Raw genomic sequence first — 23651 nt, 5'->3', positions numbered from 1 at the left:
CTGTCTATGGCGCATGCGGGAATGACATCATCACGGCTCCGGCAAATCACAGCATCGGAGCAGCGAGACCCGGAAGTCACTCCGGGATACATGGCAGCGGCGAAGATGGAGGACCGCTTCGGGGCTTCGTTCTCAGGTAAATTATTCATAATGAGCTAGTATGCTAAGCTCATTATGCCTTTGCCTTGCAGGTTGCATTTTTTTTTTTTTTAAATAGCCTTTACTTCCTCTTTAACACTTGATTTTGTGAGTGTGGTCATACACATATTATTTGATTCTCTATTACATGCCTGGTTTTATAGGTTGGCTTGAGTTCAGCTTTATATATTTATAGATCTAATGAGTTCCTTAAATATTTAACAAGTATATTACCCATGAAAATGCATATTCTGAAACTCACTAATGACCTAACTGCTAAAACCAATGGCCACTACTCCATACTCATACTACTCAACCTCTCTGCAGCCTTTGATACTGTTGATAATACCCTCCTCCTCAAAAAAGCTCTACTCTCTTGGCCTTCCAGACTCTGCTATTAACTGGCTCTCCTACCCATCACAGCACTCCTTCAGTGTGACTTATAACTCTGTTTCCTCCCCTCTGCTTCCTCTTTCTATAGGGGTACCTCGAGTTTCTGTCCCCGGACCCCTTTTCTTCTCCATTTACACCTCCTTCTTTGGTCTGTTAATAAACTCCCATGGCTTCCAGTACCACCTCTATGCTGACGACACACAAATCTGTCTCTCTACTCCTCACCTCACTCCTTCATTCTCCTCTCGCATTAATAACTGACATACCAACATGGATGTTACAACACTTCCTCAAACGGAATCTTTCAAAATCCGAGCGCATAATATTTTCCTCCAGCCCGTGCCCCCTCCCCCTGACTTCTCCAAGAACAATAATACAACCATCAGTCCCTTCCCTCATGCCAAGGTATTGGGTGTAATCCTAGACTCTGACCTGTCCTTTTAGCCCCAAATCCAATCACTATCCAAATCGTCCAGACTTCACCTCCGAAACATCTCCAAAATATGCCCCTTTCTAACTGTTGACACTACTTATTCACTCCCTTGTTATGTCTTGCCTTGACTATTGTAACTCCCTCCTCATTGGCCGACCTTTCCACAAGCTATCCCCTCTTTAGTCTATCACGAATGCCACTGCCAGACTCATCCACCTTGCGTTCAGTGCTCGCCACTCCTCTCTGCCAATACCTCCACTGGCTTCCCATTGCCCAAAGAATAAAGTACAAAACGCTAACCATAACTTAAAAAGCCATTCACAATTCTGCCCTGAACTACATCACCAATCTTATCTCCAAATATCAATCAAACCGTCCTCTCTGCTCCTCCCAAGACCTCCTGCTCTCTAGCTCCCTTGTCGCCTCCTCCCATGCTAGTCTCCAGGACTTCCCCAGAGCCTCTCCAATCCTCTGGACCTCACTACCCCAATCTGTCCGGTTATCTCCTATTCTGTCCACTTTTAGGCGATCTCTGAAAACTCATCTCTTCAGGGAGGCCTATCTTGCCTCCAGCTAATAACCAAATCTTCTACTCCCCTCATCAGTTCATCCCCCACAGTCCCTCCTTTTGTTTCACCAACCCATCCCTCTTATGCCGCATACACACGATCAAACAATTGGGTGGAAAAGTCCGCCAAACTCAAGTCCGCCGGACAATCCCCCCGTGTGTAGCCTCCGGTGTACTTTTTTGACCCGAAAGTACGGCGGACTTAGAAAGTAGTTTTGCACTCCAATCTTCCTGCCGGACTTGCATTTCGGCGGACAATCCCGCCGTGCGTATGCCAGTCCGCCGTACTTTTGAAATGAACAGACTTTTCCCGCCCGGAGAAAAGGCCGCTCATTTTGAGCGGGTCTCCAGGTAGGCGGGGCCCGCGAAGGAGACGTCACTGACCCCGCCACCTGGTATGGAATTAAAGGGGAACCCCAACGCCGGCCCCCCACCCCAAAGCACCTTGTCCCTATGTTGATGAGGACAAGTGCCTCTTCCCGACAACCCTGGCTGTTGGTTGTCGGGGTCTGCGGGCGGGGGGCTTATCGGAATTCGGGAGCCCCCTTTAATAAGGGGGCCCCCAGATACCGCCCCCCCCACTCTATGTGAATGAGTATGGGGTACAATGTACCCCTACCCATTCACCTGTGAAAAAAAGTACAAAAAAAAAAACACAACACAGGGTAAAAATAGTTTATTGCACAGCTCCGGGGGTCTTCGGGGGTCTTCTCGCCGGACTACTCCGCTATCTTCTTCTAGCTCTTTTGCTAGTGGAGTAGCCCGGCTTTCTTTCTCGCCGCCGCCCTCTTCTTCCGACTTTGGGGGTCTTGTCCCCCTCTTCGGTTCTTCTGCCGGGCCACCGCGCCTTCTTATAGCTCTTTTACAAGCGGTGGCCCGGTCCTCTGTCGCCGCTGCCTACTGTTCTTCTCTTCAGATGTTGACTCGTCGCATCCTCCGCTCACAATGGCTCCGGCGCGACGCGCGGCAACTTATATAGGGACATCACCGGATGATGTCCCCGCCCATTATGGTGTCAGAGTCCCAGAGGATGCTGGGACTGTGACCTCATAATAGGCGGGGACATCATCCGGCAATGTCCCTATATAAGTCGCCACGCGCCCGGTCCCCGTCATTGTGAGCAGAGGGAGCGACGAGTCAACATCTGAAGAGAAGAACAGAAGGCGGCGACGACAGCAGACCGGGTCACCACCTGTAAAAGAGCTATAAGAAGGCGCTGTGGCCCGGCAGAAGAACCTAAGAGGGGGGCAAGACCCACGAAGTCGGAAGAAGAGGGCGGTGGCGAGGAAGAAAGCCGGGCTCCTCCGCTAGTAAAAGAGCTAGAAGAAGATAGCGGAGGAGTCATCATCAACATGGGGACAAGGTGCTTTGGGGTGGGCACCCCCCATGTTGAGGGCACGCGGCCTGGTGCGGCTCAGGAGGGGGGGCACTAGCTCGTCCCCCCCTTTCCTGACCGGCCGGGTAGCGTGCTCGGACAAGGGTCTGATGTGGACCTGGGGGGACCCCAATGCCGATTTTTTTCAGCGTTGGGGTTCCCCTTTAAGTCCATACCAGGTGGCGGGGTCAGCGACGTCTCCTTCGTGGGCCCCGCCTACCTGGAGAGGTGATCGAAATGAGCGGACTTTCCTCCGCGTGTGTGGGCGAGTCCGTTCATTTCAAAAGTACGGCAGGTAGTACGGCGGACTTAGTACGCCGTATTAGTCCGCTGAAAAAGTGCCGTGTGTGGGCAAGTAGCCCGTTCGGAAAGTCAGACAGACAGTGCGGCGGGAAGTCCGCCAGACTAAGTCCGTTGGATAGTCGGCTACGTGTGTACACGGCATCAGATTGTAAGCTTGCAGGAGCAGGGCTCCTCTAACCCTCTTGTTTGAATTGTACTGTTGGTGTACAGTAAAAGGTACTTTAGAAAATCGTTTGGCTGGTGTGTCCATAATGTCTTGATTTTCGACTTTCTTGTCCTAGCTGATCCAGATCACATGGCTAGCTCTTTTCATTCTGGACTTCTCTCTCCTAACTGTACTGTACTCTTTTTGTTGCACACCATCACTTGTTGACAGATTCTGTGCTTCAACCACTGTACAGTTGCTTTCAGCTGCTTCTTTAATTTCCAAATAACTAAAGGCTTATTATTATTATTATTTTATTTTTTTTATTCATCAGTGATTGAAGAAGTACATTTCAGAGTGTCATGCAGTAAACAAGGGGATTCTTTCTGATGTTAAAATGCACTTCAGTGGAAGTCCTTCATCCATAAATTGCTGTAATAGAGTCTTACCACTTGTGGCTATGAACTCGTGGAATAGGGAGCTTCTGTAATCGCATTAATAAAATGTACCCATAACCAAACATTTATTGTATTGCAGCTTGCCAATTCCAAGATGTGATGTCTGTATAGAAGTATGGTCTTAATAAATAAAAAAACATTTAAACTCACCTGCCGGCTCTGCAGTGATCACTGATCACTGTTCTCCCCTCTGCGCTGCCCCTCTAGAGCCTTACTGGAGTGCTGGGCTTGAGGTGCTGAACAAACTGCACCCCTGTGACCTACAGGCCAGGGTAAGTACAGCCAAAATAGTCTTGTCCTTTTTAGTTTAGTTTATTTATTGCTTTATTTATTTTATTTTTACCTTGTGATCTAGCCAGTAATCCTGCTATTTGTCAACAAAACAAATTGTCCAGCAGATGTAGCCACTCGAGCAGCCTTTCTCAACACAGAGGAACCCTTAAAATAACTTTCTTGTCTCAAGGAACCCCTGCTAAAATGACTATATTCACAACTCATGATACATAGTGTGATGGTCAGCAGGTAGATAAAAAGATCAGTGATGTCAGTGGGAACTTATCTGAGAGGCGGAAATTGCTTAAGGAACCCCTCTGGAGGAACCCTTGTTGAGAAACCCTGAGTTAGAGGGTTGAAACTAGGGATGAGCCGAACACCCCCCAGTTCGGTTCGCTGCAGAACATGCAAATAGGCAAAAGATTTGTGCGAGCACCGTTAAAGTCTATGGGTCGCAAACGTGAAAAATCAAAAGTGCTAATTTTAAAGGCTTATATGCAAGTTATTGCTATAAAAAGTGTTTGGGGGACTCAGGTCTGGTCCCGGGGACATGTATTAATGAAAAAGTTTTAAAAACAGTAATTTTTTCAGGAGCAGTGATTTTAATAATGCTTAAAGTGAAACAATAAAAATAAAATATTCCTTTAAATATCATGCCTGGGGGGGTCTCCTTAGTCTGCCTGTAAAGTATCACATCTTTCCCATGAGTACCACAGCAAAATTACATTTCTAAAGGGAAAAATGTCATTTAAAACTGCTCGCGTCTGTAACATATTGTTGGATTCTGGCAATATAGATAAAAATCATTGAAAAAAATGGTGTTTGTCCCCCCCAAGTCCATTATCAGGCCCTTTGGGTTTGGTATAAATAATAAGGGGAACCCTGCGCCAAAATGTGAAAAAAAAGAATTGGGCCTTAGGTGTTGGTGGTGCCAAAACACTGCTACCCCTCACAGTTACTCTTGTTGGGTGCAGGAACGCTTAACTATTATTTAAAAAACTGTAATTACATGCCACTATTAAACAGGGGCAGAAAAATTGGGCCTTTGGTTTTGGTGGTGCAAGAACACTGTAAGTCCTCACAGTTACTCTTGTTGGGCGTAGGAACGGGCCCTGCTGTGAAATATATCAAACATCTTAATTACATGCCCCCATTAAACAGGGGTAGAAAAATTGGACCTTGGGTGGTGGTGCCACAACATTGTAACCTCTCAGGGATACTTTTGTTGGGGGCAGTAACGGGCCCTGTTGTGAAATATTACATCAAAAATTGTAATAACATGCCCCTGTTAAACAGAGGCAGAAAAATTGGGCATTGTTGGAAGCTAGCATCATCAAGATTGAGGAGGAATAGGATAGGCAGCATAGGCAGTCTTCAAGCAATCCCAGATCCATAGAAAATGCAATCAGTTACATCAGCATCGGGTGCTTGATAGCTGCTGATCCAGGACTGATTCATTTCTATAAATGTGAGCCTATCAACAGAGTCTGTGGACAGGCACGCTTTTTGATCCGTTACAAACCCTCCAGCAGCACTGAATGTGCGTTCAGAAAGCACACTGGATTCAGGACAGGCCAGTAGCTTGATTGCATATTGAGCAAGTTCTGGCCAGTGGTCCATCCTCAATACCCAGTAACCCAGTGAATGCTGGAAAGGTCTCCAAGTCTGCTCTTGCCCCTAGATATTCATGCACCATATAATGTAGACACTGGCAATGATTGCTTGAACTAATCAGATCTTGGCGGTGAGGACTGAAAAATTGTTTAAAGGCATCAGTCAGCCGACCACCTTCTCCCCTGCTCTTCTTCTGACTGAACGATGCCTCAGCAACACGTTGTCCAGCACCAGGAAATGGTAAGCTCCCAGGGTTACATAAACCTTTCTTCAAGGCCTCCTGAAGATGTTTCACCCTCTGCTCCCTCTGCGAAGGCAGGGTGAGTTCTGCAACTTTACCCTTGTAATATAGATCAAGAAGGGTTGCCAGCCAGTAATGATCCCTCTCCTTGATACTATGAATCCTAGAGTCCTTTGGACTTGCAGAATTAGGGAGGCCATACAGCAAAAGTTTGCTGAGACATTCGATTGTGAGTCCTCTGGGTCACTAAGGATCACATTATCCATAACTACTTCCTCCCAGTCACGTACAACTCCATGGGTTTCCGGGGACTGAAAACAATCAGTTGAAGACTGCTGTGGAGTGTTATCCTCTACATTCATACTGACACCATCCTCCTCCTGCTCCTCCTCTTCTTCTTCCTGTGTGTTTGGCAGGCCCACAGGAATGCTATCTGGCTAAAGTGGGCCTTGAGAGGAAAGGAAGTCCTCCACTTCCTCCTGCTGTTCTGCCTCAAGTGCCCTGTCCATGATTCCACGGAGCGTGTGCTCCAGCAGGAAGACTAGAGGGACATTGTCACTGATGCATGCATTGTTGTTGCTCACCATCCTTCAAATGGTGACAGGACAGTGCATGCATCCTCAATCAGTAGCAACTGGCGTGGCGAAAATAAGCCACACTCCCCTGACCCTGTCCTGATGCCATACTTGCACAGGTATTAATTGGTGGCCCCCTGCTGTGTGTGCAGCTGCTGCAGCATTGTCAACATTGTGTTCCACCTGGTGGGCATGTAGCAAATGAGACGGTTGGTGGGCAGGTCGCATTCCTTTTAAATGTCAGCCAGTGGAGCACTGGCACTGTATGACCGGCAGAAATTACCACAGACTTTTCTGGCCTGCCTCAGGAGAGTTTTTAAGCCTGGGTATCTGGTTAAGAAAGGCTGCACCACCAAATTCAGGACCTGTGCCAAACATGGAACATGGGTCAAGTGACGGTTGGTGTGATTGTCGCATACAACCATTCCTGGCTGAAGCTGGCGTGGTGTCAACCAACTCTGAACTTGCCCCTTTAGAGCTGACAGAATCTCTGCCCCAGTGTAGCTCCTGTCCTCTAGGCAGACCAACTCAAGCACTGCATGGCATTTTTTAGCCTGACTGCTTGGGTAGCTCCTTGAATGCTTACGGAGCACTGCTGGTTCAGAGGACAAATCTGCAGAAGAGGCCATAGAGGAAGAAAAAGAGGAGGGGGTGAAGGAGAGAGCTGTGGCAGAATCACCACTAGCATTTTGGAGGTCTGGTGGCGGAACAAGCTCCAAAAACACTGAACCCTGTTCTGCATCCTTCCCAGCTGCCAGCAGTTACCCAGTGCGCCGTGAAGGAAAGGTAGCGTCCCACCCCATGCCTGCTGGACCATGAGTCAGCGGTAATATGAACCTTACTGCTGACCGCCCTGTCCAATGAGACCAAAACATGGCCTTCCGTTAAAATAAATGGCATTTTGGAACCTGCCACTGAGGTACATCACATTCCACAAATTCACGAAAGAGGGCATAGTCTACCAACTGAAAAGGCAGAAGTTGCAGTGCTAGCAATTTGGCCAAGCTAGCATTTCGACGCTGAGCATGTGGATGGCTGGGACCAAACTTCTTTTTACAGTTCAGCAACTTGGGTAGGGAAATTTGCCTGCTAAAATCAGTTGGTGGTGGACTGCTAGAAGATTGGCTGCAAGTACTTGGGACACCTATTGCTATACCTTCATTCCTCTCAGTGCAGGTTTTTGAGAGGACTGGAGGTATAGTAGATTTTGGAGATCCCAGATGAGGAGCAAGGAGAAGTCTGTCTTTTTCTTTGATGTTTGTTGCAAACGGACTGCATGGCAGGTCGTCATATGTCTGGTCAAGCATGTGGTGCCCAAGCGGCTGCTGTTCTACCCACACTTGATCCGCTTCAGACATAGGTTTCAAACAACAACTGTGCGATCTGCTGCACGTGTTGAAAAAGGCCCACACCAAGGAACTTTTAAAAGGCAGCGGGGATTCAGCAGCGCCCTGCACCTGCAGAGCTCTGCGGTGTGATACAATAGGGTAGCTGCCCTTAAGCTGCCCGCTAGAGGACATCCTGCCTCCTTGGAGTTGTGCCTAGTACTCCTCCTCCGCCACCTCCTCACTTTCCTCTACTCTTCTCTCAGGCACCCAAGTACAGTCAGTGACCTCATCATCCCCTCCCTCCTTGTCACTGGAGCAAACTTGGCAGTATGCTGCAGCTGGGGGAACATGACTGCCAGTTTCTTGAGCTACTGTGACACCCCCTCTCTTTAGGCTCACGTTACTTCCTGCCTCAACCTGGGAATCAACATCGGAGCCTTCAAACCACTGCGCATCCTCCAGCAGCATATAACTGACACTGTGGTCGAATAATTCTGGGGACTCCTCCATGCATGATGGTGGGGCTACAGAAGGAGTGACTGTGGACAAGGAGTAGGTGGAATAGGCTGCGTTGGCAGCTGCGTTGGAAGGAAAACTACTCTGAGCTTGGGTGACAGAGGATGAAGACGGCTTTGTTATCCACTCCACCAACTCTTCTGCATGTTGTGGCTCAATAACACGGCCAGCGGCAGAAAAAAAGGACAAGCGTGTCCCGTGGCCACCTGCAGAGCATGTCCACGACCACCACTGTTGACTGTAGACACAGAGGCTGCTTGCCTCTGTTTAATGGCCTGTGAGTGTCTGCCTCTCCTTGGTGGCCTTCCAGACATGATGTATTTTTTGTATTGCAACACCACACTACACTGTGTACACCGCCTGAAGTGTATTAGAAACTATACACCACCGCAAAAGCACTGTATATATAGGCTACACTGAATGCAGAGTGTGTGTGTGTGTGTGTATATATATATATATATATTGTTGTGAATTCATTAAGAAAAAAATAATAATAATACATTCATATTTACTGTCAAAGAGGTGAGATTGTTTAGGCCTCAGGAACAGATGAACTACAATGTTGATATTATTGAACTGTGACCTCTTGGAGACCTTTAAAGCAAAGTACAAGATCTCGCAGGTTTTCTTTTCCAAATGTTAAAAGGATTAGTTCTTTTTAAACTTTTACAAAACCTGTGTTAAAAAAAAAAATACCGGAAACAATGGTATTTCCTGTCACCAAACAAAAAGCTGTTTACTTATTTTGTTGGTTAGAGTGAGAAGGCCAAACTTGCATAAGTATTTATCACATGGAAATAACCCTTAACTAGAGAACCCCATTGTGCGTAAGTAAAAGACTGTTTGGGTAGTACACAACCATGCAAATAGATATGACAAGGTTTGGGTTATACTTTGGAGTACCTGTGACCAACAGCCATTAAACCGGAATGACCAGAACAAATATCCCATTGTCTCAGAAAGTGAGAGATCAATAAGCCAAGTAGTCAGTGTTGTCCTAGCTTCTCATGAGACAATAACTAAGATACGAAATGGAGATCTCCCCCACAGGGCAAATAAGACACCTCTATTAGAAAAGTAAACAATGGGACTGTATGCATGAATGTTCACTGTTCATTTGAAGACACTACGAGGAAACATTGAAAATTGTGTATCTTTTTTTTACATCATAATATACGTATATTAGAAGCCGGGATATGATATCTTACTATAGAGTTCATCTCAAAACCTGCTGTAAGATTCATATACCAGTATCATCCATATTTTTCTAAGCCATTTAAATTCTACATAGGTCACAACTGAGATTATAATTTTAGTATCTAATGATCTAAAGAACTTGGTCACAAAGAAATTATATATGAAAGTGTGATTATAAGTAGAAGTGTTTTAGCAACAAATTAGTATTATAAAAAACATAAATCATGATTAGAATTGTATAAGAATTTAACCTATGTTTAGATAAACAAATATTGATTGGATACCCAAATTATACATGTATCCATATAGATAATAATTGTATGTGATTTGTTTGATATATATCTAACCTGTGTCCTTTCTAAACGGACTAAAGATTAACAGATATACATTGATATGCATATATATCACCAATTTATGCAAGTGATTATTGGAAATTTATGTTAAAGCGTATTTTACATTATGCCATAATTCTTGAACACTCGAAATATATTCGTTAGAACATATAAATAACGAACACATATTACAGAATTGGAAAAATATTAACTTAAAGAAATAAAACACCAAACATAGGTGAGACACCTGGTGGTGGAAGGTGCTATTACCTTAAAATCACGAGACTCCCGGGAAAGCTAACCATTAAGTCTGCCGGCCAATGAGGAGGGAACACATACCCTCTGGGCAGAACTTAGTATAATTTTATGATCTTTTTGTTTAAGAGGATATTTAAGAAATAGAAAGATGGAGAAATAAAGAAGAGGAAGCTCGAAGGAGAGCTGGGGGGAGAGAGTCAGGGGGAAGCTTAGGGACCCCCCCCCCCTGAGAAGGACACTGGAAGACATGCATGAATACACATTTTTACATTCATGAAGATCCCTGCTCCTTGGAACTCGGAGGTCACACCAAGTAAGTCCTCTGTAAGAGAATCCATATTGAAGCCACGGCAGCCATCTTAAAATTCCTGGTAACCAACAATCCACACTAATAGCCATATTGGAAATGGGTAAATATATGTTTATCATCTATTCTATGTTCTCTTAAATATTGATTTTTTGAATGTTCTATTATTGAAAATATTTCTCCCGAATCAATAACCGCCTTTTAGATTTTTCTCTAAATTTATTTTTCATTATAAATTTCTTTTTGCATAGATGCCAATTTTGTTGACAAACAAATGTCCAATTTATTTCACATTGTTAACCACTTACTTACCTGCAGTATAGTAACGGTTGGATGTGTGAAATACAGACATTCTGTTTAATTGTCAATTATCAAAAGGTTATCGATTCTATCGAGAAATGATAATGGATATAATTGTGTCCAAGGTACTACTACGCCCAGTGGGAGGGTGTTTCCAGTAATTGTCAAAATGATAAAGTAATGCAATCTGTATTTTAATATTTCATGTAATTATTTGTTTTCTGTCAACCAATAAATGTAGCTATTTTGTATGATCACTCGTCTCCGTGAATAAGTTTCACATATATAGACTGTGTCATATAGACTGATTCTGTATCTTAAAAATATCTTCGTTAAAAATTACTTAGTAAATATTGTGCGGGAAAATGTCCTTAAAAAGCACAACAATATATTGTGGTAGTACGGAATCGCCAATCTTGGGACCGGGTTTTGAGAACAGCCAGCAGTCTGGCTGGATGATTGCACAGGTGGGTCTTGGGCTTAAAACAAAGCCAACACCATGGTTCTGGGCTCCACCCTCCCGAGGAGTCCAGGCGAGTAAGGGAGAAGAAGTGTGCAGGTCTGCACAGGTCGGTCTGTCAGAGCAGACAGAGGGTCCAAGCTTGTGGGCTGAAAAAAAGAAGCTAGTAAAGAGTGCTGAGGTACTGGGTGTACAGGAACTCTGTTAAAGAGCCAAGAGGGCTGCAGCAGAAGTCTGAGCAGCAGTGCTGCTAAAGAGAGCCAGGTGGCTTGGTATTTTTGGTTCTACGTATATTATTGCTGTGGAGAGCTGAAACCCCTGTGTGGGCAACTATTTTGTTATCTGACTTTTCTTTCTTTAATAAAAGTGGGCCTACAAGCCCTTAAAACGGCATATCTGGCGTGGACTCAGCTCACTGGTAAGCTCTACCTTTAAGCTAAAATAACCCCCAAATATTACAATATATATATATATACACACGCAGTAACTCACAAAAGTGAGTGCACCCCTCACATTTTGGTAAATATTATATTATATCTTTTCATGTGACAACACTGAAGAAATGACACTTGGCTACAATGTAAATTAGCGAGTGTACAGCTTGTATAACAGTGCGAATTTGCTGTCCCCTCAAAATAACTCAATGCACAGCCATTAATGTCTAAACCCCTGTCAACAAAAGTGAGTACACCCCTGTCCAAATTGGGCCCAATTATTAATTTTCCATACCCCGGTGTCATGTGACTCGTTAGTGTTACAAGGTCTCAGGTGTGAATGGGGAGCAGGCGTGTTAAATTTAATGTTATCACTCTCTCTCATACTGGTCACTGTAAGTTCAACATGGCACCTCATGACAAAGAACTCTCTGAGGATCTGAAAAAAATAATTGTTTCTCTACATAAATATGGCCTAGGTTATAAGAAGATTGCCAAGACCATGAAACTGAGCTGCAACATGATGGCCAAGACCATACAACGATTAAAAATGACAGGTTCCACTCACATCAGGCCTTGCCATGGTCGACCAAAGAAGTTAAGTGCACGTGTTCCGCGGCATATCCAGAGGTTTGGGAAAAAATATGTATGAGTGCTGCCAGCATTGATGCAGAGGTTGAAGGGGTGGCGGGGGCTCAGCCTGTCAATGCTGATATCATACGCCTCACACTGCATAAAATTGGTTTGCATGGCTGTCATGCCAGAAGGAAGCCTCTTCTAAAGCTGATGCACAAGAAAGCCCAGAAACAGTTTGCTGAAGACAAGCAGACTAAGTACATGGATTACAGGAACCATGTCCTGTGGTCTGATGAGACCAAGATAAACTTATTTGGTTCAAATGGGGTCAAGCGTATGTGGAACAACCAGGTAAGGAGTACAAAGAGAAGTGTGTCTTGCCTACAGTCAAGCATGGTGGTGGAAGTGTCATTGTCTGGGGCTGCATGAGTGTTGCCGGTGTCCAGTCAAATATTGTCCCCCATCGGATAGTGTCCGCTGTGTACTACGCATGATCAGTACCCATGACAAGCAGATTCCGAAAATATCCAAAGAGGAACGGCGCCTGTGCCGTGAGTCCAGGTTCAAGCCCCACCATCCAATTGGACATAGAGTTAGAATATAAAGGAGCCGAGCAAAATGAGGCCGTGCCCGAAGTGTGGCAAGTGAAGCGAGCCCGCGAGGGGCCCTCTAACTATGTGCAGTCATATGTCCACTTGGAGGGTGAGGCTTGCACCTAGACTCACGGGGCAGGCGCCATTCATCTTCTGAGATTTTCCGAATCTCCTTGTGCTCCGTACTGCCCAAGCGCTGCACCTGCGCAGTACACAGCGGACACTATTCGATAGACGGACATTTTTTGACAGAACACCGACACTGGGGAGCTACAGTTCATTGAGGGAACCATGAATGCCAACATGTACTGTGACATACTGAAGCGGAGCATGATCCCCTCTCTTCAGAGACTGGTCCGCAGGGCAGTTTTCCAACATGATAACGATCCCAAACACACCTCCAAGACAAACACTGCCTTGCTAAAGAAGCTGAGGGTAAAGGTGATGGACTGGCCAAGCATGTCTCCAAACCTTAACCCTATTGAGCATCTGTAGGGCATCCTCAAATAGAAGGTGGATATCAGGGCTGGCTCAGACCTTCCTTCTCTGAGATGGCCGCTCAGCTGTCAGCTAATTGCCAGCTCTCATCTCTCTCCACAGTTAACCAGCGGTTGTGGATCTGCTCGTCAGTCCTACTTAGAGATCTGCAGCTCACTTCATTCATGCCTTCGCCTTGGTCACATCACAAGAAACCATCTCCTGCGTTCCTGTTTAAAGATTGGCTTTGCTGACATCCCTTCTGGCTCCTTATCCTGCTTGATGTTCCTCTACTTGGATTCCTGACTTCTGGCCTGGCTGATTACCCAATCTGGTTACTGAATTCTGGCTTGGCTGATTACCCGATCTGGCTACTGAACTCTGGCTTGGCTGGCTACCTGATCTGGTTACTGGACTCTGGCTATGCTTTGACTACACTTACTCTATTTACCTTTTTATTTTTATTAATAAACTAGTATGATTTTACTGTACTTCTGTCTGTCTGTTTCGTGGTTTCTGACAGTAGGCGAAAGCTGTGAATTCAGAAGATATAGTCAATCCACTTGTTAGTAATATTTTTTCCAGATTGGATGCGCAAGATCACCGCATGGATCGGTTTGCCATGGCGTTACAAATGCTCCTGAGTCGCACGTCTCACCTGGAATCCCCCACTGTGGCTGCTCCAGTACAACCTGAGTTGCAGGCCGTCCCTGCTGCTGTGCCACTCTCTGTGCAGGCACCCTCCTTGATTATTACCTCTATAAGAGGTATGTCTGGTTTCGCCCCACTTCCCCAGTGATTTGGGGGCGATTCAGTTCAATGCAGAGGGTTTCTCTACCAGGTTGAGATTTACTTTGATGCTGCCCCAGGCGTTTTCCACGGACAGAAGTAAAGTAGGTTTTGTGATATATATATATCTATCACATACACTACCATTAACAGAATAACCTGCCTGCTTAACCACTTCAGCCCCAGAAGATTTGGCTGCTCATTGCCCAGGCCATTTTTGCGATACAGCACTACAATTGTGCGGTCATGTGTTGCTGTACCCAAACTAAATTTACGTCCTTTTATTCCCACAAATAGAGCTTTCTTTTGGTGGTATTTGATCACACTTCTCTTTTTATTTTTTGCGCTATAAACAAAAAAAGATTTTGAAAAAAACACAATATTTTGTAGTTTTTGCTCAATTAAATTTCCCCATTTTTTTTTTAAAAAAGCACATTTTTTTTATTACTTTAGGATGATATATGTTTTTCTACATATTTTTGATAATACAAATTGTAATCAGCATATATTGATTGGTTTGCACAAAAGTTATAGTGTCTACAAAATAGAGGATATTTATGGCATTTTTATTATTATTTACTAGTAATGGCAGTGATCTGTGACTTTTATCGAGACTGCGATGTTATGGTGGACACATTGGATACTTTTGACACATTTTTGGGTCGATTGACAATTATACAGCGATCAATGCTATTAAAATGCACTGATTACTGTATAAGTTTCACTGGCAGGGAAGGGGTTAACACTAGGGGGCAATCAAGGGGTTAACTGTGTTCCCCAGTGTGTGTTCTAACTATAGGGGGAGGGGACTGACTATAGGAGATGAGAGATTGTGGTTCCTAGCTATTAGGAACTCACAATCTGCATCTCCTCTCCTCGCAGAACAAGGATTTATGTGTTTACACACACATCCCTGTTCTGCCTCTCGTGCCAACGATCACGCGTGGCTGTCGCTCATCGCGACCACCAGTCACAAGCATCGGCACCCCCCCAGGGCAGTGGGTGCGCGTGCGCGCCTGCTATCCCGCTTAAAGGAGCCGACGTACGGCTACAGCGGTTCACGGGATTGTGACGACCTGCTGCAGTATAATGATGGCGGCTGGTCGGCAAGTGGATAATCTAACTCAAGCTATCTCTCTGTCCATGCCAACAACACTAAACACGGCCACTATGTAAGCAGCCTGATATATTGTGGGGCATGGACTTAGTCCCCGTGAGCCATGATTAGCCAAAAGCACTCTCAGCAGATCTCACTGTGATTGGCCAAAGCATGCAGGTCAGGTGCATGCTTTGGCCAATAATCATACAGCAATGCACTGTGATCTCGCAGTGCATTTAGGGGCGTTCTGAGGTGCTTGAATCTCTAGCTGTTCTGCGAATGGGCGAACATCGAGCTCATCCCTAGTTGAAGCAATCAATTTAACACTGGCGGGTGCTTACAATGGTCAGCTTTTATTTATTTAATTGTCCATTATACAATTTATATTGGTTTATTTTTAGTTAATTCCCCACTATACAATTTATATGTGTTTATTTCTTTTCCTTGCTTGTTATACAATTTATATGGGTTCATCTTTATTTAATTGCCCACTATACAATTTATAAGGGTTTTTTTATTTTTTTTTATTTCCCATTATAAAATGTATATGGGTTTATTTTATTTACTTGCTTACTATACAATTTATATGAGTTAATTTTTTTTTACTTGCCCACTATACATTTATATGGTTTTATTTCTATTTAATTGCTGACTACTGTATATAGTTTTTTGGAGGGTTTATTGTTTAATTGCCCACGACACAGCTTATAAGTGTTTATTTCTTTTTGCTGTTCTTATAGGTGTATTTTTGTTCCTGCATATGTAGCTTTAGTTACAGGGCTGATGTGTTTTATTATTTGATTTAGCAAAGAAGACTGTTTATATGTAGATACAATTGTGCAGTGACAGCTTCCATCTATCTCGGTGCCGGGGAAGCAGTGACAGCCCCGAACCGCAGAGTGGCGCTCTCACACGTAAGACTGTTCAGTCCTCCCAGGTCTAGTCTTAGTCTTACACGTCTCTGATGTCCAACCCATCACATGCAGCATGAAATACCTACACGCACGCTGGACCCCGCCCCTTCCTCCACTTTCGCTTCTGCTCCTATTGGTGATTCGGAAAGTGTGCTGTGATTGGTCAAAGGGTGAAGTGGGTGGGACTTGTGGAGGAAGCATGGCTGAGCTGTGGAGGGTGAGTGTATGCGGTGAATGGAAGTGTGGTTGGTGAAGGACGAATGAGGATGGTGTGCTGGGTGATGTTAGCTGTGACAATGACACAGGCGGCCTGGGAGGAGTGATATGGAGCATAGCCGGTGTTATTATTACAGTAACAGGATGTTCTACTTCCTTAGTACATTCAATTAAAAGGTAGCTGCACATAATACGAATAGGGGTCATGGGTTGCCTTAGTTGTCAGAGGCAGTCAGTGAGATAAAGCGAATCATCGCCCACTATGGGATCTTCCCTCCAATCCACACCTCCGCTACATAAATAGTACTGTGTTTTTGTTTTTTTTATTATTATTTTTATTTACCTTTTTTATTTTTTACCACTTGCTTACTGGGCACTTTAACCCCCCCCTACCCAGACCAATTTTCAGCTTTCAGCGCTGTCACTCTTTGACAATTGCGCAGTCATGCTACAGTTTACCCAAATTAAATTTTTATCATTTTTTTTTTCACACAGAGCTTTCTTTCTTTCGTTTTTTTTTTTTACATTTTTTTTTTCTAAATAAAACAAAAAGGGACCGAAATTTAGCAAAAAAAACAAAACTTTCATAGTTTGTTATAACATTTTGTAAATAGGTAATTTTTCACCTTTATTGATGTGCGCTGATGAGGCTGCCCTGTTAAGGTGGCACTGATTATTAGGCACTGGCAGCATTGATGGGTGGCCTTGGTGGGTACTGATAGGTGGCACAGTGGGCACTGGCAGGTGACACTGGTGGGCACAGCCATGGCTTTCTGAGTGGGGGACTGATGTCCCACTGACAGAAACCGGTGATTGGCTTTTTTTTTTTCCCAGCGTGAGGGGAAAAAATTGCAATTACCGAGCCTCTGTTGACATCAGGTGACTAGCCGTCATTGGCTGACAGCTGATCGCGTCGTAAGGGGCCAGGTTCAACCTCTTACTCTAATCTGTGATCAACCGAGTCTCATAGACTCAGTGATCACAGAGCGCACCGCGCTTGCTCGGGAGGACAGCCATGGAATTAAGGCCCACGCTGCAGCAGTCTTTCGGCTATAGCGCGGGCGGCAAGAAGTTAAATGAAAACATAGGTCCCCTCCGAGGCAAATTACATGCTCCCTGTGCCTCCTGGGCTATGCATGTCACCTATCCCAGGACAGGAGGAATAGCCCAAAATTCAGAAAGGAGGAGGAGGAGGAGGCAGCAGCGTGCCTAGCGCTGCATCATCAGGAGGCATGCAGGCTGAACCAGGAAAAGCCGATCGGCCTCTCAATGACGTCACAAGCAACATTGCCACGCAGGACTCAGCGGTGGCCAAATTGCGGGACAATGCTGGATCCCCTGGGTGGGTGAGTATCGGAAACATGCACAACACACCACCCGGTAAGCGGGGGTAAAAAAAAAAAAAAAATGGGGAGGCGCAGGCAAAGCTCTGCTTTAATTAACCACTTGCTGATTATATCACTTACATGTACCCTACTGAGCCATATCATGTACTAGGTACGTGATTTGGCACTTCTGGGTAGGGGGCGGGCGACCCGGCTGTGCTGTGATTATACACAGCAAATGCTGATCACCAGGTGCTGGCCAAAGGATGACCGCCGGGATGTAAACAAGGCAGAGCTCTGTCCTTTATTTAGCAACCCCAAAATTCTTCTTTACGAATGAATGGCTACAGAGCAAATCAATAGGCATTACATGCGTTGACACTTCACAGCAGTGTGAATGTGGCTAAAGTTCCTAGTCACATCTTTGCATGTGCATTACTATGCATGCTCCAGTGTGCTTGCATAGGTGTAAATGGGCACTAAATGTTTACTGAAAACAAGAATTTTCTAAATCTAAGTTGCACGCTCAAAAATAATGACAATATTATATTGCATATATATACAGCTGTGGCCAAAAGTTTTGTGAATGACACAAATATTAATTTTAACAAAGTCTCCTGCTTCAGTGTTTTTAGATCTTTTTGTCAGATGTTGTTATGGTATACTGAAGTATAATTACAAGCATTACATTAGGTTTATGCAAAGAGTCAAAATTTGCAGTGTTGACGCTTCTTTTTCAAGACCTCTGCAACTTGCCCTGGCATCCTGTCGATCAACTTCTGGGTCACATCCTGATGGATGGTAGCCCATTCTTGCATAATCAATTTTGGAGTTTGTTACAATTTGTGTTTTTTTTTTTTTTGTTCTAACCACCTCTTGAGGATTGACCATAAGTTCTCAATGGGATTAAGGTCTGGGGAGTTTCCTGTCTATGGACCACAAATTTCCATGTTTTGTTCCCCAAGCCACTTAGTTATCACTTTTGCCTTATGGCTAAGTGCTCCATCATGCTGGAAAAGGCATTGTTCCTCACCAAACTTCTCTCAGAGGATATTTTTGTACCATTCACAGCTGTGGTCTTAGGCAAAATTGTGAGTGAGGCAACTCCCTTGGCTGAGAAGCAACCCCACACAGGAATGGTCTCGGGGTACTTTACTGATGGCATGACACAGGACCAATGGTAGCGCTCATCTTTTCTGCTCTGGACAAGGTTTTTTTCCCGGACGCCCCAAATAAACGGAAAAGGGATCCCTCAGAGAAAATTACTTTACTCCAGTCTTCAGCAGTCCAATCCCTGCACCTTTTGCAGAATATCAGTCTATGCCTGATGTTTGTTTCCTGAAGAGAAGTGGCTTTTATGCTACCCTTCTTGACACCAGGCCATCCTCCAATAGTCTTTGCCTCATTGTGCATGCAGATGCATTCGCACCTGCATACTGCCATTCCTGAGCAAGCTCGCCGATCCCACAGCTGAATCAACTGTAGGAGACGGTCCTGCCGGACTTTCTTGGGCACCATGAAGCCTTCACAAATGCAGTGGATATGTCTTCTTTGGGATTAAGTTTGTTTTCATGGCAAAGAGCGACATTGCAATTCATCTGATCACTCTTCATAACATTCTGGAGTATATCCAAAATTGCCATAATAAAAACTGAGGCAGCAGACTTTGATAAATGTTTGTGTCATTCTCAAAACTTTTGAGGCTGTGTGTGTAAAATATATATATATATATATTGCTCTGTGGCTTTAACATAAAGCAATTTTAATGAGTTTAGACACATGCAATACATCAATACATAAGTGTTTGTTTTATCTAACATTCAAATAATTGCTTTCTGTTGCTTGGGAACTGGTACACACTGATGAAAATTCGGCCAGACCCTGCTGAACCAGACACATTTCAATCAGTGAACGGTCAGCTTAAGATGATGTTTTCATCTGCAAAAGAATAGGAGCATTTAGATGCAATTTAAGTAATAAATATAACCGTAAGTATACAGTAAGTACGGTAAATATCTTTTCATTGTGTGCAGTGAGATTAAAATGTTTTTTTTTTTTTTCTTACACAAGCCACCCCGAGACTGTGATGACTACTGGGATGAATGGAAATACTGTAAGAGCCTAAGGCATCGTTTTCATTACTACTACACTTATGGAGGAAAACCAGATTGCCAGCAGTGGAAGGCAGACTATACAGCATGTAAAGAGTGGGAAAGGAGAAAAAGCCAAGCAGCCAAGGTGGGACATAAAACATGTTCATGAATGTAGCATGTTGTTTGGCATAAATGGGCTCTAATTTGTTGGATTGGATTTGTCCACTTTGTGTGCATCCAGGCAGAATTGCTGCAGGTAATCACTGGCTCTGCAAACAGTCATAAATAGCTGTTGCCACCGACAGCCTGTTATTGCAATTTACTGACTCAATGGCCCTAGCTATCCACACGCAGCTGTTAGTCCCAGCCACAGGAATCGGTAAACTCTTGCTACTGGAATCCCCAGTGTGGATAAACGCCGCTGCAAGTGGAGCCTTTAGGTACTCTGGAAGACCCCAGACTGGGTGGAACGCTAGTCAAAGCAGCAGGCCCATTTTCCTGTTGGTGTGCACTGCTTCAATAGGAGCCAAATTGGTCTTTTTTAGTTTGGGAGTAATAAGACTACAAGTTCCATCTGGTAGGGGCTAAAGAAATTTAGAACCAGAGTTTTGGCTCAGAGATACAGGGTCTGCTGCAGAAAGTGTAAAAGTTTGCTTGTGGTCTCTGCAGTCAGAATCCGCATATTATTTTAGTTGTAACATTGGGCTTGATGTAAGTTAAAGGAGAAGTTCACATTTCATAACGTGTTACATGATCTTCTCCCCACACCCGCTTCTACAATGGGGGAAAAAAATTGGCCGCCCACCCGGCTGCATCAATTATTCGTAGAGTTCTGTTAATGGGATAAGAACTACCATCAGCCATTGCGGCTAACGGTTTGTACTCCTCTGTGAACTGTGAACCAGGACGCTGACAAGCGCTCTAGGTAGTTCATTGATCCTTACATAAGTACTCAATCTCCACAGCATTAAAGAGGAAGTAAACCCTGATGGGTTTACTTCCTCTTGCATTCCCTGCAAAGGTAAACCATAATGGACTACTATGCATCGCATAGTAGTCCATTATGTGTCACTTACCTGATACAGGAGCCAGCGAAGTCACCGCTGTCCCCTGTAGTCCGGCGCATCCATCTTCTCGGTGGGTCTCGCCACTCCGCCGCTGTCATTAGGCGAAGCCGCGACATTCACTCCCGCGCATGAGTACGGGAGCCGCCACTCGCGGCATATCACCGTTGACCGCGGCGCGCTCAGTGCGCCTGCACGCCGCTGTCTACGGCGCATGCGCCGTAGACGGCGGTGCCTGTCTTTCGGCAAATATCTCCTAAACAGTGTAGGTTTAGGAGATATTTCTTGGACCTACAGGTAAGCCTTAATCTAGGCTTACCTGTAGGTCAAAGTTGGTAGTAAGGGTTTACAACCACTTTAAGTGATTCTAAATGCAAGGGTTTTTTTTTTTTTTATTATTATTTTTTTTTTTTGTAATAAAAATAAAAAAGATGTGTTAGAGTACTTGCTTGCTCTGTGCAAATATATTCCTTACCTATTCCTTGGCGGGCCACCCTTCTTGCTGCTGGTGTCCCCATAGCAAGCCATGTGCACGCAGTACTTTTTGGCCATACCTCCCACTCGATATGACTGACAGCCTAGGGCTCCTGCTGCTGCTTGTGTCTATTTTTTTCACCTCATTTACTTTAATCCCTTAGGTGCCCAATGCCCGACAGTCACTTCTAGGCCAGCCACAACATTTAGTCTAGTGGTCAGGTCACGACATTCCAAAGGCCAAGCCAAGGATAGGCTGAAATGGATAGCTGTAATAGTAGGGACCAGCTCTAGCAGCAGTGTCGAAGATCAATTACATTGAGTGTGGAACGCAGCTTTGACTGAGCTGAAACAGCAGAGTACTGGAAACAAAAATTCTCAAGTTCTCACCAATGTGCTTAAGCTGTCCTCAGCTTTAGATGGTAAGCACAGGTGAAACCTAACATAGCCATAAACATAAACAGATATTACTCATTCACTTGATTTTCCCATCCACATTAAACTGCATTGATGGAGAAATCTCCCCTTCTGGCTATTGTATTCAGTTAGCCAGCATCCACAATTGCCGAAATACTCAAACAGTGATTGCCTCTGTTTTGATGCAGTCACTCTTCAGCCAATATATTTCTCTCCACTCAATCGATTTTTCAATTGACTCTTATTGAGCAGGGTGTTGTCGGCCACCCAAGACTCAAATACTGCCAATTCAGCAGGAGATGGCCTCCAGGTTGCAATATTGCATTGAATTTTACAGAAACTTACATTGCTGCAGATTGAACAGAAAAGGTAATTTTTAATAACATAAAATTACAATATGGCTTGCGTCACAATCGTATATGCCAGGGATATGAAATTACCGGACCTATAGCTGTTGCAAAACTACAAGTCCCATCATGCCTCTGCCTCTGGGTGTCATGCTTGTGGAAGTCAGTCTTGCTATGCCTCATGGGACTTGTAGTTCTGCAACAGCTGGAGGTCCGCTAATTGCATATCCCTGGTATATGCTATATTATTTTTTAATTTACAATATTTTTTCGCACAGAAGGGGAGTTGCCCTTTAAGCTCCCTTGAGCAGTTTCCTGACTCTCAATGCATCATTTTGCTTTAATAAATTAAAAGTGTCTTTTACTAAAAGTGGCTCTTCCTTCCTTTTTTGAAGTATTGAATTTTTGCAAGTTTGGCAGCTTATGACCGTGGAGACCCTGCAGCTGGGAGGTTGGGGCAGAGGAGTGTAGCCTGCAGCAGAACATTGCTTTGCAAACATATTGAAATTTTACTAATGACATATTTGTATTTTTATAATATATCTTCAGGAAGCTCTACTGCAGAGTGAGAAGGCTCGGCAAAATGAAAAACAGAACAATAATCCCGTGTGGACAATGAGGAAGCGTCCTCCTGCGGACTGGCATCTGCCACTGGATAGATAATCCTAAACAAGAAGACTAACTTTGAGCTGAATATGAAGAGCGACTCCCATTTAATTACTATGGAAGTGTAACAGTTCTCAGACACTTGTTTTTATGTATTTTGCTTCCTTTATTTAGAAGCAGGGATTTAGTGTATCTAGAAAGCTACAGTTAACAGAAGTTTATGAAAAAATAAAAAGGCGATTTTGATGCTGCTCGTGTTTGATCTGCACTGAAATTAAATTTATGTGAGCTACATCATCCACTTAAAGTGATTGTAAAGGTTTGTTCTTTTTTTTTTTTTATTTATTTTTTTTTTTTTTTTATAACAAACATGTTATACTTCCCTGCTCTGTGTAAGAGTTTTGCACAGAGTGGCCCCGATCCTCCTTTTCTGGGGTCCCCCGGTGTTGCTCCTGGCTCCTCCTCCTCTTTATCGCATGCCCCAACAGAGAGCTGCTTTCCATGATGGCACTTGTGCGGGCACACTCCTGAGTCCTGTTGCTGCGTCCATTGACACAGACAGCAGGACTTGGGCCTGTCCCCGTGGTCACTGGATTTGATTGACAGCAGTGAGAGCCAATGACTCCTGCTTCTATCAATCTATCCAATGAAGACCCAAGACAGCGGCTAGAGCTGCTGTGTTCGTTTCAGTCGGTGGAACAATCGGGCTCAGGTAAGAAAAAGGGGGGCAGCTGCAGCACAGGTTATTTTTCACCTTAATGCATTAAGGTGAAAAACCACAAGGGTTTACAACTCCTTTAAGGCTATTTTCACACCGCTCCGTTGAAAAGATGTGGTAAAAACGCATACGCATTTTAATGCATTTCAAGTTTTGCACCTGTGAAAGACTCAAAAACTGCACCAAAAATGTAACCGCGGGTGCGTGTTTGCCCACACAAAAAATGCAGCAAGCAGGATTTTACAAAACACGGCTGATCATGTGAATACAGCCCAACATGCAACTTTGTGATCTG

At 44.3% G+C, this 23651-nt stretch overlaps 1 protein-coding gene across 2 annotated transcripts; it reads left to right on the top strand.

Annotated features, from left to right (window-relative positions):
* Positions 1-15505: 15505 nt before the first annotated feature.
* Positions 15506-22945, top strand: CUNH22orf39 (chromosome unknown C22orf39 homolog). 2 transcript variants are annotated; one of them, XM_077461650.1, is made up of 3 exons: positions 15506-15527; positions 19708-19875; positions 22582-22945. In XM_077461650.1, the coding sequence occupies exons 1-3, from the start codon at positions 15525-15527 to the stop codon at positions 22693-22695; spliced, it is 285 nt and encodes a 94-aa protein (XP_077317776.1). In that variant the 5' UTR covers positions 15506-15524; the 3' UTR covers positions 22696-22945. The 2 variants fall into 2 exon arrangements, with proteins under 2 accessions (XP_077317776.1, XP_077317775.1); XM_077461649.1 differs by lacking the exon at positions 15506-15527 and adding an exon at positions 16196-16313.
* The last annotated feature ends 706 nt before the right edge of the window (positions 22946-23651 follow it).

This window comes from Lithobates pipiens, unplaced genomic scaffold (genome assembly GCF_037356315.1).
Source record: "Lithobates pipiens isolate NorthernLeopardFrog02 unplaced genomic scaffold, aLitPip1_a1.2 Scaffold_3, whole genome shotgun sequence".
Lineage (NCBI taxonomy): Eukaryota > Metazoa > Chordata > Amphibia > Anura > Ranidae > Lithobates > Lithobates pipiens.
Note: the sequence above shows the minus strand (reverse complement) of the source record. Positions and strands in the feature narration are given on the sequence as shown.